This window comes from Morus notabilis, unplaced genomic scaffold (genome assembly GCF_000414095.1).
Source record: "Morus notabilis unplaced genomic scaffold, ASM41409v2 Scaffold1445, whole genome shotgun sequence".
Lineage (NCBI taxonomy): Eukaryota > Viridiplantae > Streptophyta > Magnoliopsida > Rosales > Moraceae > Morus > Morus notabilis.
In genome coordinates this window covers 174,202-191,938 of record NW_010362731.1, presented here as the reverse complement: position 1 = coordinate 191,938, position 17,737 = coordinate 174,202, and the positions used below count along the sequence as shown (strand labels likewise).

The following is a 17,737-nucleotide window of genomic DNA, read 5'->3' as shown; positions in this document are numbered from 1 at the left end:
TCCGACTACGGGAAATGGGTTTTAGTTTATTTAATATATTTATTTAATATATTATTAATTTTAATATTATATACATGTTTTTAAAAATTAAACTACCGAACACAATTTCAGTTTTTTTAAAATTGAAAACAATCTCAGAATAAAACTACCAAACGCATTTTCAGAAATGATTCCAAAATGAAAATAAAAACGTTTTTGTTTTCATTTTCATACAAAAAACAAAAACGTTTTGGAACCAATTCCAAACGCACCCAGTGTTTTTGCACTCTCAACCCCTGCACCTTCTTCAATTTATGCTCTGCTATCCAATATTCAGGTTATCAGTTTCTAGACACAAGGGTGATTTCATCGTATTGCCCCATTAAGCAGGCACATGGTTATAAAAACACCCAATTGACCTCAATACTTATTAATCACCGCAAGTCTTGACCATAACCGTCCAAATCTATCAACAAAACAATAACAGTAGTAACTTGAAAGCAAATTTTACCTCATAAAGTAGGTGTTTCATCTTTTCGCTTATCAGTCTGCTTTCATCCCTTAATGCTACACTAATAGCAGGGTGCAACCACTGAGCACTGCTGAGCCATGCCTCAACATAGGGATGACCAGCAGAGACATGGCACCACCATACCGGCCCTGCAGGGCGCTCCCAGTATGGAGCAGCTAAATCGGCAACAGTGAGGTCATCTTCATCATCTGGGAAATCGAACTGCTGAGAAGCCCAATTAGCACCAATTTGTACAGTTTGCACGAGTTCCGAAATCCTAGCCCACCCAATTGGTACCCAATAACTCCCTTCATGTCTTTCAAAGCTATGAATCTGTCCCGACGGATGAACCGGGCTATCTCTGTCGTCACCTAAAGAACCAATATTACTGCTTCTGACCTCACTCAGGGATGCGGTCTCGACTACTTTGGCATTATCTAATTTCAGAAATGAAGTATCCGCAGCAAGTCCATTAGAAGGCACACGCAACCTTGACTGATCCCCATTGGTTTGTTGTCTGCTTGGGGTTCTAGAACCAGATTTTGATGCAACCGCTTTCTTTGGGCCTCTAATGAATTCAAAAGCACATATAAGGCCATCAGTCCAGAGTTCACTAGTAGGCACGACATCCCTAGTTGAATAAGTTTTGTGGTTCTCCGGTTTCTTCATTTTATTGCCTAGGGACCAACCTACTTTTGTTGTGTACAATCTTATCACGGGTTCTCAATGCACGATGAATCGAGAACGAACAACAACAAATATCAATCTGTTTCCGGAGTATCCACACAATAAGAACCCGAGACTGGGAGTAAATGCCCCACAGGCTAAGAGTTTCTGATATTACTACATTGCCATCATATGCTTCATTACAAGACAAAATCTGCAACATTTTTCACCTCAATTAAATTTTGCAAAAGTTTGAAAAAAGGGTCAAAACAAGATCACAAACTCAATCCATGAAAATCACTTATCAATATTTCTACTAGTGACACCATTTCCCACTCAGTTATCAGAAGTTACAGGCAGGCATTTGGAAACAAAATAAAATAAAATAAAATATGCACAGTAGTATTCTTTCAAAATTCCAAACTGAAAAATTGCTTCCGATAATATGCTTTTCCAAAATATTTCCTCAAACCAACAAATACAATAAAAATGTTTGAACCATGTAATCTAATTCATAAAATAAAATATTGATTTTGCTCCTTTCTAATTTCATCTCCAAATTAACACCAAATCTGGAATTTCTACAAAATATTTCTCCTATATCAACAACAGACGAGAGGGAAAAAAGAAATATATTTTTCTTTTTTTTTTTTAAAGTAAAGAAAAGTACCTAAGACATACATGAGACGAAAACATGATAAGAGGAATCGGACTTCGGGGAAAATAAGAAAGCAAGAAGAAGCAGAAGAAGAAGAAGAAGAAGAGGAAAAATTACTGTTCTAGGACTAAAAAAATCATAGAAAGACATAAATAAAAATGAGAGGAAAAAGGAATTACCAGCAATGAAGAAGGAAAGATTTGAATCGAAGTAATTTTTCTAGAGAAAGAAAGAGCGAGATAATGGTATAAAGTTTGTAACTTGGCAAAGCAATTAGAGAGTGATTGCCCATGCCACGCGTAAAGGTTGCTATCGTGCGCCGGCGTCGTTAGAATGCGCCGCCGTAATTGGGGGGAAGAAACGCTAGCGTGCGCCGAATTACCACTACGGCGTCTTTCTCCTGCGGACGAACTCCGTGTCCCATGAATAAAGTGCGTGCTGCCGCGCCATACGCACCGCCAGTCGAATATAGAAGTAGAAGGTTGCTAACGTGCGCCGCTTTTACTTTCTTCTCACTTTTCCTTAATAGGAAAAAGGGAAAAAAAAAAAAACGGCTTTTAATAAGAGCTTATTACTTTCGATGGTTTTAAAATTGAAGTTCCCAAAGAAGAAGAGGAAAAATGGGGAGTGCACGTTCTTGTATTGGGTGGTGAATGGAGCCAAATTCTTAGCTAATGCAGGCTTTAAAGCTATGGCGAAGAATTTTTATTAGCCAAAAAAAAAAAAAAAGGCTATGGCGGAGAACAAGTTGAAAGTAGAAGGAAATGCCCGACGGAGCATGTTTACTTGGGATTGGGGAATGGTAGTTAATCTACGTTTACTTGCTTATTTTTATTTAAAATTTCTGAGATTGACAATCTCATGCTCTTTTTCGGATTAAAACTCTATACTAAAAATGAATTATTATCTTATCCTTAATTTAGTTAAAAGTATAAAATTTAAAATAAATTTAAAAATAATAATTACAACTTATTTATTATTTTATTTGTCTAATATTATAATGTTAGCATAATTATTGTTAATTTTGATATAACAAATGAGTATTTTATTTTGTTTATTAAAATTAATAATGTATTTTAATTTTTAACACTTCATTTCTTTTCATTTTATTTATTTATTTCAAATTTTGACAATTGATTTTTATTATTTTACTACCTTATTATTATAATAAATATTTTAATTATGATCAACTTTAATATAATAAGTGCACAATTAATTTTTTAAATTAAAAATACAAAATTTACTTATATTAGTACTTTTTCATCAATTCATTTCAATTCTAGGTGTAAGTAAACGCATGAATGAGATTTAAAGTGATTCTGATTCCAGATCCTGACACTAATAATTTATTCTGACTCTAATTCCTCACTCTAATTCCTACCCACTTTAAATCTTACCTACTCTGATTCATTACTCATTCCGATTATGCGTATGTAAACATGTTAATAGAGACATATGAAAAGAAAGTAGTCAAGATAAAAGCTTTAGCTGGAATTGGAACATCATTGGTCGGATTAGTTCCAAGTTTTGAATTTTCATTTTGCAATCTACAACCGTGTCACAGCCTCAAACATGGGTTAGTGATGTGGATGCTTGTTTAGAAATTAAACATGATTAAAAAATTGACTAAACGATTAACAGTTCAAAATTTGATTTCAAATCTAAAATATTCAGGTATTTCCAAATAAACCCCTCTATTTTAAAGGAAATTGAGTCTTAAGAAAGAGTGAGGCGGACTTTACAAAACGCAGTTACTGTTAACATCAACATCAAAGGCCAGCCTTCGGCATCCATAGGGTTTACACTTGTGCATACATAAATAAGTACATAAAAGTAAATTACTGACATCAACCACAGTCTAGTAGGATTTAAGGTTTACCATTCATAGTTAATACACGCCTTGAATAAATTTGATAATGAAGGAAAATACTTCACTGCTTCGTTTCTCCTAGAACCGAGTTCCTCACCTATTCCACGCTACTTCTAGAAAAAATGAGCGAAAGGTCCAGTAGGATAAAATAATTAGGTCCAAGAAATCAATCGGAACCAAACAACTTTTTTCTGAAAGGTAAATAAACTTAAGTTCCAGTTTACAGGCAACCAGCAAGTAATTTAATTATAAATTACTTACGACTAAAAGCAATGCCTTATCACCACTGTAGTGGCCCGTCCGGGTTTCGGGTTCTGCCTCCAAAGATACGATCTCCATATCCTGTATAGGCCATCAGCGGGCTTACCAGTTCACAAGATATCTTATCTTAAGAAAATATTCATTAAAACTTGAAATCAATTCATCATAGGATTAATAGCAATAATCAAGTTATTGTCTTAAAACACTTTTCTTTATCAAACATGTTTTATCTTTTAAAAACATTTACATAGCCAAAACACTTTAAAACAGGGTAACAAGGATATGTGAAGAATATCCTACTTCTCGAATGTCAAATCTGTAGCTAACTTTTCGTCACCCTAACCCCTGCTTTCCTTAAAGCTTTAATACTCGATCTTCTCCACTAGCTTTTTCACAAAAGCAATGTCTTAGGATATATTTCTTATTCCTAAAATGAATTAAACTCAATCATGTCCAATTGTTTCCTATTAGCGTGCCTTGACTCAAATCCAAGTTTCACAAACGGCTTTATAATTTAGTTTGGGGGTTCTTTAAAAATTTAAATCCAATTCACGAGTTTGGTTTCTCATTTAATTTCAGCTTAAAAACAAGTTTTTAAAGAAATTTCGGTAGCATACTGGCATAAATAGGGAAAATGTCAAATCTGCAATTCAACTTCAATTTCAAAATAAATTCTCTAGAAATCATCAAAACCAGTTTCCAATCAATTCAACAAATCTAATAACTGAAAACCCCCAAATTTAATTCAATTCTAACAACAATTGTTCAAATCCAAACTCTAACTCAAATTTATTCAAATCTAACTAAAATTACAAATTCTCAAATCAATAACTCAAATTCAAGTATGGGTTTTTAAGAAATCTTTACATCAAAGTGATTGAAGCTCGTTGTTGGAAAAAATGGCATTAAGTGCGCAGCGGAATTTAAAAAATTTAATCAATGTCAAAGCCAACCAAGAACATGTTCATGATGCTATATAACATAAATACTAAAGATCTAAATCATACCTTTTGAGATTTAGGAAACTGCACGTTTGACAGATCAAAGCGTTCCAAACAGCGACTGGAATAGCCTCAACTAACTGGTCTTTGCTATTCTCATTTCCACGATCAGAGTACGGGTGGGCACACGTCATTCAATCTCCCTTTGGTAGTCTTGAACTCCTTCCAACCACAAGAGATCTAAAGGAAAAATTGTTCTTGAGAATTAAATAATTTTTCCTCTCAAGAATCTTTTGTCAATACCTCTAAAAGGTCTCTCAAGTGATCTAATGAATAATGTGACTTACTGGGCTATTTATAGTGTCTTGGAAGTCATACTTCCGTAACAATTAGGTTTCCCAAAGTTTATCTCGCATACAAAGTTGGTTTTGCCACGTCAGCACGCACTACGCATTACAACCGGTCGACCGGTGACAGAGACGTTATAACTCACCAATCGACCTGTTCTTCGCGAATTGGTCGACCTGTCTTCATGAACTGGTCGACCTGTCTGCACTGGCAAAAGTTGTTTTCCTAGTTCTTCAACACGAGAAACTTGCACAAAGCCTCAGTTTTGATTCAAGCAACCCAATAGAGAAATTACCTGATCAAAACAGTCATATAATAGTCTTCTTATATTAATCAACTCTTAAAACAATAATTCAACCAATTTATCTAGACTTAATTTAACAATTAATTCACCCGATAAATCACTCATGAATTCATTAACCAATCTCCTATTAAATTTGAACCTTTTTTTACGGAAATAACACAAGTTACCAATATGTAGAAAATACACTGTATCGTTACAAGAAATTATGTGAGCTAGCAAAGGGACTCGATGGACATATATAAATCAAGCTCCTATAATCACAACGCTACTTATAAACCAACAAGTCCGTCTCATGATTATAAAACTCTAGCGCTACTCCACTAAAAGTCTAGAGCTGCACTCTCGATTTATATAGCGTATTTACAAAGCTCTGAGTAGCTCCCGTCCATGACTCAATATATTAGTGTATCATCCCTATAGGATATCTATAATCGACTTGAGGTCAAGTTCTGTTTTACCTTCCCGATTACATTTATCTTATGTTCCATTATCACACCATTAGAAAACCACTATTCGTACCATTACAAACAGTAAACCATTAGATAAGACATAGTAGTCTAATGGCCGAGCGCTCATATTTTTCAATCCACTGATAATGCATAAAAGGATATCATTGACTCTTTATAGGAGCTATGGATTCCACTATTTATGAATAACGAATCTACGCATACACGAGTCATACCCCTAATGTACCGGTAAGCGTACTTTTACATAATGTCAGGAAGTCTCCTTTTAGTACATCAAAGGATACAAGTCAAGCATACAGGTTCATTATCCATCTCATGATTAAGATGACAACATATAATTCGTCAAAAGTGAATTATTTTATTCAAACAGAATTATTAATTAAAACAATTCAACTTCGGTCCAATCTAATATAGATTTCACCATTAGAAACTATATCAATGTCTACACTCATGGAGTCCCACCTCCGACGACCAAGACAAGCCGTCTTCGTTAGGAAGTAGACAACATAACAATCTTAACATGAATAAAGCACCCAATTTTATTTCCTCAATTGTGGATCATATGATTTAGACTATCATCTTTATATTTATGTCTTTTGAATGTTATTCTCATTACATGCATGACCTAAAGATTTAGAATGACAGTCTCAGACTTTCAGTTTGCTTATCATACATTCAACTAATATGAACATAAAGAGGACAAAACATAAATATATGAAATAAATAAATCTTTATTAATAGTCAAAATGTCTCAAAGAACATCGCTACATTTATTCCTAAGGACATAAACACTAACACTCGTTTCTCTCCATTTCTCTCGTTTTTGTTTTGTTTTGTTTTTTTTCCTTGAGTGTTTTGGCCAAGCAAGCCAAGAGAGAGAGAGAGGGAGAGAGAGAGAGAGAGAAATGGCCGGCGGGAGAGAGAGAACCCGGAAAGGACGTGCCGGTGGTGGAAGAAAAAGGGAGAGAGTGAGAGAAGGAGAGAATGAGAGGGAGAATAAGGAAAAGAAAATAAAATAAAGGAAAAAGTAATACTGAAGGGTAAATATAATGAAATGGTAGAAGTATGTATTCTCGCACACTTTCGAGGTGGAATTGTGAATACTAAAAATAACTTAAAATTTATTGATTAATTAAAAAAATTAAATTAAGCATACTAGTAAACCACAATTACTGTGAACACTCATAAATTAGACCATTAAAATCTTAATTCAGTGACTAAAACATCAGCATCCATTCTCACCAGAATACTTAGAAAAAATAGTCCTCACCATAAATGTTCTCTAAAAATTATTGCAAACTATAACTTTAGTAGTTTTCCTTTTTTTGATACAAACTTTGTTATTTTCGTTATTGAAAATTGAGATGTCAATTTTTAAAATATTTTAATCATGGATGAGAATATGATTCACATGAACAAGTGTAATTTTTTTAACCACTTTTTTTTTTTTTTTTTAATGAGAGGAATGACATTTTTAAAGAGTTGATATTGGAATTGTATGAACTTTCTAACTCGCGTTTTTTTTTTTTTAACACGAAAACCACTTTAGAATTAAACAGCCAAATTGGCAAGTACAACCGAAGATACAAAGTAAGGGATCATATAAACCCCAACAAAATCATGTGAACAATTAAAACCAAAGGAAGCTAAAACATGAGCAACATTATTACCACTCATATTTATATGAGAGCACTCCCACCTCCCCATAGAGGATAATAATCGAACAATGTCCTCTATAATAACACCTTCTTCGCCCATCGTTAAGCTTTCCTTGACCGCTTGAACTACACGGACAACATCAACTTCGGCCACGCTGATGGATAACCCCTACTCTTGTGCGAAAATTAGGCCTTCCCGAAGGGCCATGCATTCAGCTAAAAAAGGTGAGAAAGAACCCGCAATCCGCTTCGTAACTCGCGTTTTTGTTTGTAAAAGAAAGGGGAAAACCAAAAATATCATTCAAAGTAAAAAAAAATTATTTATGCCAATCTACTAAAAAATAAATAATTATTATTTTTTATAATAACACTCAATTATTTAAAATAATATAAATAATATTATGTAAAATAATATAAATAATAGACCTTAATAAAATCATTACTTTTCTCTAAAAAAAAAAAAATTTAAGTTAAGAATTAACCGCAAAAATCCCCAATCTTTCTCACAACTTAAAACCCAACATTGACATCCCTGTTGCAAAATCTCAAAGACGATGAGGCTTTATCGTTGCTCTCCATATTTGGATGTGAAGCTTTCTAGCAAAATAATAATAAAAAAAAAATAATAATAATAAAAAAAGGAAAGGGACGTGAAGCGGTAAATTGACGAGATTTTGTTATAGGTTTCCTGTTTGTGAAGAAGATGACGACACAGTCACATAGGGCGACGAGGATGCACCGTGAATCCCTCATTTGTGGAGAAGACGACATCGCGGCCATCGGGACACAAATTTGACTTAATATATAATATATTATGTAAATTATGAAAAAAATACATGATTTGTTATAATTTTGTAGAGGTATCTTATTTATATTATTTTAAATAATTAAGTGTTATTATGATTTTTTATTTTTATTGGATAAGTTTGGTATTGATTCTGGAAAAGAAATTGAGACAAGAGACTATTAAAGCTGTTTGATAAAAAGCAAAATAATAGATTTTTAAAGAATTTCTAAACAATCTAAGCTGAAATCAGAATCAGTTTTAGGCTGATTCTGATTTCAACTTATGTGGGAATCAAGGAAGGTAGGTTAATGAAACTTTCTTATTTCCAATTTTACCCCAATGAAATCTTAAATTTACCACCTGTATAATCACATTTTTCAGACTCATCTTCTCTCTTCTCCTCTCCGTCCGTTCTCTCTCTTCTCCTCTCCGTGCTCTCTTTTCTCTGGCTCGGTCTGAAGCGCTCTCTCTTCTCTCTTGCCGTTCTCCGCTGGTCTATCTCTTTGTTCGCTTGTCTGTGCTCGTTTTGATTTCTCCTCCGTGCGATTGTAGGTTTGCTGGTCTCCCTGTTCGTTGGGTATCCTCCTCCGGCTGCGCTCCATTCTCTACCTCGTCAGATCCATCGCCTCTGTAAGTACTCGATTGATTAGTTTCTCTGGATTTAGTTCTGATTTTTTGTCCGCATATTTTTTGGTTTTTTGGGTTCTTTGACTCACAACAATTTACAATTTATGTTGTGCAACATGAATACAAAAATTGCAATTTGTACGATATGTATACAGATATTGCTATTTGTAACAATATGAAATTGAAGTTGTTCTAAATTGCAGGGATAAGTCCTATAAAAGTAGTTAATTCCCAGTTTTTGTGACAATGTGATTATACTGTTGCGTTATGAATCTCTACAAACTTGTTGGTTATTCAGAATGGGAGATTAATCCTTTAGCTATATTGGTTAAAGGATGTTTTTTTGACAGTCGATTTAAGTTGGTTGGAAAGAATAGTGAAAGTTTGATAGGATCTGGTCTCAATACAGATCAGAAAGTAGCAAGAACAGGGAATATAGATCGAACAAAAGATTCTGAATAGTTTTCTATTAAGTAAAATAGCAAGGAAAACACAAGGATATGGGGTTTTCAAGTGCTCCTTAGAGCTAATTCTCGTCTAGATGCATAAAACTCAGAGAAATTGGTCGATGCCCTCCCACTGTGCCCTCCTCCAAGTTTAATTCTTTCTATCACTAACTAACTAACCAAACTTCTCCCTAAAAAAGAGGTCTTGAAGTACTCGGATGGCAGAAGGGTTGTCTTGTAGGTGTAGAAGGATTGTAAGGGATTTTCCTTATAAACTCTTTTAAGAGTATAGAAATGATGAAGAGAAGAATGTTGCAAGATAAAAGTAATAGTGGTTGAAAGGCATTTTGAGTAGGATGAGGCTGCTTTTATAAGATTTTTGGTCTCTAGAGGTGGTCTCTAGAGGTGGTCTTTTAAAAGTTTTTGACTGTATGTGGTCTGTTACTCATTCGACCACCAGTTTTCCTTTTTATTTTTTTACGCTGTTTATGTGGATGCGTTGTCCTTTTTTGATTGTACATTTTAGTTACTTTTTATTTTTCAATAAACCTCTCTGTTTCTTATTTATTTTTTAAAAAAGTTTAAACTATAGAGTTCTTTCACTGTTTAGAAAAACAATGTTTTATTTATTGCAAAAATATTATAAGTTTTGTTAACCTTGTGTTAATTTAGCTCTGCTCAATTCTGTTGGTTTCAAATTTGAATGTGTCATGTATGGACTTAAGAATGTAGCATAAGTTTTTTTGTTTTGTTTTCAGGAATAGTTTTGCTTAAACACTATATAATATGCCGGGATAAAATTAATACAATTAGCTAAAAAGCTAAATCTCATTTGTCTCTGTTGAATATGCAGGAGGAATTTGAATTGTTGTGTCTTGAAACACAAATATTTCTTCATGATGTTGCGTTGTAACATTATTACATATGTATTTGTACATCAGAACTCTCGTATAATTTGTTGTTGTTTGCAGAGTACTTTTTTTCAGCAGCACGTTATGCAGATTTAAATTTTCCAATGTTTAAGAATAAGCTATTTAGCAATGTTTTATTTTGCTAGCCTCGTAGACTTAGGATTAATATAATAGAACAATTTCATAAACATCATAATCTTAAAACATTCATTTGCAAGCCTGCTAATTCTTATCTCCTTTTTCCTGTGCTAATTTTAGTTCAAGTCAGATATAATTGATAAAAATTGCAGTGATGTTTATGGTAATATCATACTTAATGTTGCTCTCCAAAGAACGCTTGGCAGTGCTGATTTGAACCGGGAAACAATTAATTTTGGATGTTCTTAGTGAGAATAATGTTGTGTTCTATGCCTCAGGACATCATTCTGGTTAAAGGTCTAAAGCTCGACGGCATCCAAGTTGGAATATATTCTCTCCATTGCTTACGCTTGAAGCTGCTTGGTTTAAAGGGATCGCCAGCAAGTTGCATTCTCATCATATGAAGTCCTTTTTCTTCCCTTTTGTGTGTAAAGTCAAAACATTACAATTAGTCTTTCCCCACACTCTTAAAGTTCAAAATGTCATTTGGAATTGTCCTTGCCATGTGCCATAAGTGGGGTTTATTCTAATGTTGTCATTTTTTTTATACCGTTGCTTCATCTTTTCAGTACGTGTATATATAACAATAATTTGAATGTTCTATCAATCCTTTGATGGGCTTTTAACATCGTCTAGAGAATTTCTTGTATAGAAGATAGTAGTACACTGTGTAAATTGATACTTGTATAGATTTGGAATGTACATTTTTGTTGTATATGTTTATTACTCATTAATGCTTCTTTTAGTTGTAACTATATTGTGAATGAAGAAATGAAAAAAAAAGAATTAATTATCATAAATTTATTGTTAGAAAACTCAGAATCATAGCATTATTTTTTTTAAGTTAAACAAGTATTTCTAAATACCAAAAAAGAATTATATATATTTAAGTTTTATACCATATCTATTTTGGTCATTTTACATACCCACAGCAATTCAACTTCAAAATTTACCAAATGCTATTACACTGATTTTAGAACCAGCACAGCTAGTATAATTACAATTTACCAAACACTCAACTGCTTCTTGTAACAGCTGCTTCTTCCTTCAGCACAGTTAAAAGTAATTTTTTTTTAAAATCCACAACACTACCAAATTAAGCCATTAATTGAATGACAATTTAATTTTAAGTAGAGTACCATAAATAATGTTTTTTTACCATCTTAATTGGAATTTCTATTTTTTTTCCCATTATATATAGACCAATTTTTATACTTAGTAAATATATTATTTACTTAATATAACTAAGTTATTTAATTAAAATTTGATTAATAGATACATTATTGACCTATATTAATCAATTTATTGAGGCTTTTTTTACAGACATCCCCTTAACTTTTTAAATTTGACAATTTGGTCACTATTCTTTTTTTTCCTGGCAATTGACCCCTTCAATTTCACAATTTTTCCAATTAAGGACCAATAAAAATGCCTATCTTTTTTTACGATTTTGATTATGTGAGTGAGCGTCTGTTGAGGATAATGAAGGCCATTTCTTACCCTTGTAGTGTCTTTTGAGGGTAATTGACCCTTGAAAACTGAGAATTTTTACCACAATTGATTGTGTTTGGATATATTAGATGACTTTGACATCAATATAACTGAACAAATGAGGTGTGAAATTGTCTTTTGCCCCCACAGACGCTCACATGCACATCACATGATCATAATCGTAAAAAAAAAAAATAGTGTTTTTGATTGGTCCTTAATTGCAAAGATTTTGAAGTTGAAGGGGTTGATTGTCAAGAAAAAATATTTTATGCATAGTAAAAATATTTCCTTGTATTTACTCATTTTTATTAAAAAAAAGATAAGATTATTTTGGTATTCTTTATTATAGTGAAACATCTCGTTGTACCATGTATTTTTAATAATATTAAAATGGTCCTTTCACCTTTAAAGAAAGATTTTTTTAGTAGCTTAAGATTAATTTTTAGGACATACAATGTTCAAACTGCCATTTTTATCCATTAAAAAGAAACTAATAACTTTAAAAATATTTTATAAAAATATTTTAATTTATTTTGATTGTTTAATTTTTAATATTTTAAGGTATTTTCAGATATTTTTAAAGAAATTAGTAGTTTATTATCATATATTGAGGAGGGTAGATCAACATTTAATGTCTTAAAAATTAGTTTTATAGTACTAAAAGTACATTTTTTTAAAGTCAAGATATCATTTTAATATTCTTCTTCAATTCAGAGATCAACAATGGAAGATACAAGAGAAGCTGATTGTAGAAACAACATTACTAAAATCCAGAACTGGGATATTGTGCTGAGAAGTCAAATCCAAACCATGGACAAGAAGATAAAAGATTTGAAGAAGCTCAAGAACATCAAGGGTAGTGATCATTGCGAGAAATGTGATCCGACGGCTACAATTGATGCGATACGGAGAGCTGAAGAAGCTCTTTGGACAAGGCTCGACGAGCTGCTGAGCAACTTGTTTGTAATGAGCGACAGTACTCATGATGAGGAAGTTGAGTTTCTAAAGAGGAGCTTAAGATGGTTCGAGAGAGAACAAAAAGCTTTGAGTTTTCAAGTAGACAGGTGGGCAAAAAAGTTAAAAAAGCCGAATTCAGGGCACAATCTTGAACTACAAGAAGGTTACGAGAGCTTGAATATCACGGGATTCGTTCAAGCAGATGAAGAAAAAGAAGATGAAGAAGGGCTATTATTAGTTCAGGAGTATTGTTGTCCGAGAAGCTGAAGATAATAAGGTTCTATTATCATTAATTATCTGATTGTTTTATGCATAGTAAAAAAGATATTTGCGACGATAAGTCGTCGCAAAAAATGGATTCCCATTGGCAGCAAAAATCCACGCCATTAGAAATTGCGCACCTAAACTATTTGCGACGACATTGAACTTATTAGCGACGACATGCTTAATTTATTTAACGGAGATTAATTGCGGCGACATGTCATCGCAAATAATGAAATATTTACGACGACATATGTCGTCGCAAATGACCTTTATTGTTGTAGTGGCATGAAGATTTTTCGACAACATTTTGGGTTTAGAAGAAGAGGTTAGTGATTTCTTTGAAATGGATATTATATTCCAAAGCATGAAAAGACAATACAAACATATGGCTCTTTAACAGATTCTTTAAAGGCGATGGAAAAATCTGATCAAATCGATGTCGAGAAAGTCATAGCATGAAGGCTACACAAACCGCAAAGAAATTGTGAGTTACAATTCACTAAAACATTATTTTTATTTTTATTTTTTTGCTCTGAATTCACTAAAGAATCATTAGTTATTATTGAGTGAGAGCCTTTGATTCATCCATTAAACCATAATCTTGAAGTAAAAGAGAACTAACTTTGTGCAATAAACTTCGAAATCGAACTCAGATAACCTATCCGATTTTGATGACTGAAATGGACATGTTTAACCAATCACATCAAATTTTTTAAAAGACACATTTTAGGACTCCAAAAATTGAACTGATAATCTGAATCCTACAAAACATTATTGTCAATATTATTGTCATTATTATTATTTTACTTTTTGGTTAAATTTTCTTCTCTTTGTTTTTTTTTTTTTGGCTAATAGTTAAATTTTCTTTCAACTGTCTTGTACTATTATCAAATTAGTATCTCAAGTACGTTCTCATAACAAATACAGTTAGTACTTTCTCATAACGGAAATATAACAAATCACGTAAAACCCATTCTCCAAAACCTCTCAAAAGTTCTTCTTTGAGTCTTGCTCGTTCTGATTTTCATCTTCAATTCACAGAAGCCATCAACAATGGCGAGCACAAGCCATGGTGATCATAACAACGTCGACATTGAAGAACAACTCGTAATCAATGTGGCTGGAGAACTGAGGAGTTACATTCCGAAAGTGGAAAAGAAGATCGATGTCTTGGAGAATCTCCAAGACGAGAACGAGATCAACGAAGAAGAGATCGGCGAACCGATGGTTTTGGAGATTGAACAACTGCGACAAGATCACATAGTTCTCAGAAGGACTCTCTACAAGTTTCTGCACGAGTTCTTTTGGCCTGATGGAAGAGGAAATCTTGAGCTTAAACGGGTCGGTAGAACTGAAAATCCAGAACATATCAAGATTCTGAAGACCGAGATTGAAGGACTAAAGAAAGAAGAAGACGACTTGAACGAAAAGGCGACCGGGTTATTGTCCAAGCTTAATGCGGATTATGAAACTTCTAGTACTAATGCTGGTAGTTCTAATGCTCTTGAAGAACCAGAGGAATCGGTGAATCTTGATAATTGGCTATCACGAGAATCAATCTTTTCGCGAAGTAGTACTTATAATGTTTGGAATAGTAGTGAAGAAGATCATGATGAAAATGCAAGGCTATTGTCCAAGAAGCTGAAGATTATGAAGTACTATTATCTTGATCTAGAGGGTGATTCTGGTTCGAATCGCGATGAAATTCAGATGAGGGTTGTTTTGGGTTTGCAGCAAAAGTTTGGTTGGCTGAGGACTGCAAATGATTATCATGAAGGTGATGATCAATTCGAAGGGAACGATTTCGAGGTGACAAACGCGGATGCACTCAGGGAAAAGATTCGAATGTTGACTCATGAAAAGAAGAGGGAAACTGCGAGAGTGCGAAGAGAAGGGAAGAGGAGTTTGATGGAGTGGAGGATTGGTGATAGGGGTGATGGAAGGCGGACGAATCTTGATGCTTTGTACAGAAAAGCGATCCAGATCGGGATTCTTCTGTCTCGCCATTCGAGCAATTTCTTCTTCGTGGTGGTGGAAAGTGGACCGGCATTAAACAAGTTCAGTGAGCACTTGACATGCATACTCAAGTGGCTAGATGAGATGGGGAAGACCGCGGCCATCAAGACGATAGTTTCTGTGCTAGAAGTTGCTGAGAGAGAGTTGTTAGTGAAAGGGAAGTTTGATTCGATTCTGTCAGCGATTTTGAAGAATGCTAAATCGGGAAAACAAATAGCTATGGATCGGATTCTTGAGATGTTTCTCAGGGAAATTCTGTGCTTGGAGTCCATTTTGAGCTACCCGATTCTATCCAAAGAAAGTGTGACAATAGCAGATCATGAAGAGATGAAGAATTTTCAGATTGCTCTCGAGGAATGTGAGAAGGAAGTGGATAAAATACGGTTAGAGATGGCGCATTTGACGGCTGTTCATAAGTTTGTGTTTGAAGAAATGAGAGAGGATTTACTGATGGAAGATTTTCAGAGAATTATGGGCTGGATAGTGAGCGCAAAGTGGGAAGAACTTGAGGAGAATTATGAAACAAATTTACATTTTTGGTCAGAAGCTGTGAATTAAGTTTGTTTTGTTGCGTCTTCACCAAGAAAGTGGAAGAGGTCAAAAAATGTCCATATTTTTCAGTTCTGTTGCTTTGAGTAGTAACAATAATTTATTTATTCTTTTTGTTTTATTAGTTTGCAAGTACAGCTTGAATTAGTTCTTTCATGCTTTAATGTGGGATTGCAGTATGATTTAGAAGCTCTTTTGGGGAAATTTTTCTTCACATTTGGCTCTTGATTCAGGAATAAGACTTGGGAGGAACTTCATGAATACCTTTATGTTCCATTTATACTAATTTACTCTTTTGTTTTTTCCCTTTCGAAATTAATTAGGAGAATAACATTTTTAGCATTTAATTTAAATATATAAAATGTCTTTACCAAGGATAAAATTTGCTGTAATATGTTAAGTCTCTTGCTCTGAATTTTGAGAGATTTGTTCATGGTTAATTAGCTGATGATGAGAAGCATTTGATAATACCTAGATATGCGTAGTTGATTCTCTGGATACTAAAGTAGTGAATGCCTGATCTGATCTCCAGCTCGGACATATTTATAATAAAATGAGTTTGTCAACAACAAGATTCATATAAAATGGGATAGACCTTTTTATTTTTATTTTTTTTTTTATTTTTAAGAATGTTTGTGTGTTTTGAAGGAGATATATCCTTTTTTTTTTTGTCCTTTTCAATTAAGTAGACCAGCCTCTGTAACATTGCACTAAAGAAAGTTGAAGATGCCTTGTGCAATCATAAGATTAAATTATATGATGTTATATTAACATTTTCCATAATGTATTTTTCAGTTCTGTTTCTTTGATAATTGAGTTTTTTTTTTTGTTTTTTTGTTTTTGAAAAGAGAGATTTGTTAAATTTATTTGGGAATTACGTGATTATACTCTTACAAGCACAAAATAAAACAAAATCTTGATAATACCATAGTTGTCAGGACAGAACTGTATGATAATTTTTAGTTTGTTTTTGAATAAATATGATCTGCAAAGTTTTTATATAATCATATATGATTTGCAAAATTGCTTGGGCAACTACATTAGAATGCTCTAGCTAGCTTTCCTGCTTTGTTCCCTTTTTTTTTTTTTTTTTAATCGAGGGGGTATATCAGTTTTTTATTTAATTACAAAGAGGTATGGTTAATAATATCTTTCCCTTCCTGGTATGGCTAATGGGTGTTCTATATGTATCCATACATCGATCTGGACATTTTTTTACAAACATTTTTGGAATATAAAGGTCAGGAAAACAACATATTATTTAGATGTAGGCCAATTCCACATAATACACAATCTCCTATAAGATGTCATATAATGTTAGAGATTGTCATATAATATGTTACATTGGATTTTGCCTTTTTAACTATTAATAGGAACTACTGTTTTAGTTGTTTGATTAATTTTTTAACAGTATGATTTATGATTGAGAGTAGGTTTATGTCGCGCGTTGGAAATTTTCACATGAACACTTACACATTTGACTGTTGAAATAGTAGGTTTTTTTTTTTTTTTTTTTTTTTTTTTTTTTTGAATGGCTAAACAGCAGTTTCTAGTAATAGTCATATTGTAGAAGTTTCCGGTCCTTTAATCTTTTTTTTTTGTTTTTTGTTTTTTGTTTTTTGAGAGAGTTCTAAATCAAAAGTTACGAATTGGGATATTGATAATTGTCAATTGGGTTACTCCTCTGTCTCTCTGTTTTTTTTTTTTTTTTTTTTAATGAATTGGGTCGTTTTTTTTTTTTTTTTTTTTCTTTCTTTTAGAAACAGAATTTGGTTTGCTATTTATACGGCGTTTATTTTCTTTGTAACATATCTTAATCAACATAAGTACCGAACTCCCACTTCTCCTGTATACATATACATGTTTTGCTCTAACAAAAGAATCGAAA

General features: G+C 33.1%; 1 protein-coding gene across 2 annotated transcripts in view; it reads right to left on the bottom strand.

Annotated features, from left to right (window-relative positions):
- LOC21393929 overlaps nucleotides 1-2,630 on the bottom strand; it is a 6,666-nt gene extending 4,036 nt beyond the window's left edge. For both annotated transcript variants that reach the window (XM_024168573.1, XM_024168572.1), the window contains exons 1-2: nucleotides 1,994-2,630; nucleotides 491-1,370 (exon numbers count right to left, since the gene is read on the bottom strand). In XM_024168573.1, the coding sequence (XP_024024341.1) occupies nucleotides 491-1,159 (669 nt within the window). In that variant the 5' untranslated portion in view covers nucleotides 1,160-1,370; nucleotides 1,994-2,630. The remainder of the gene's footprint in view (nucleotides 1-490; nucleotides 1,371-1,993) is intronic.
- Between the last annotated feature and the right edge of the window lie 15,107 nt (nucleotides 2,631-17,737).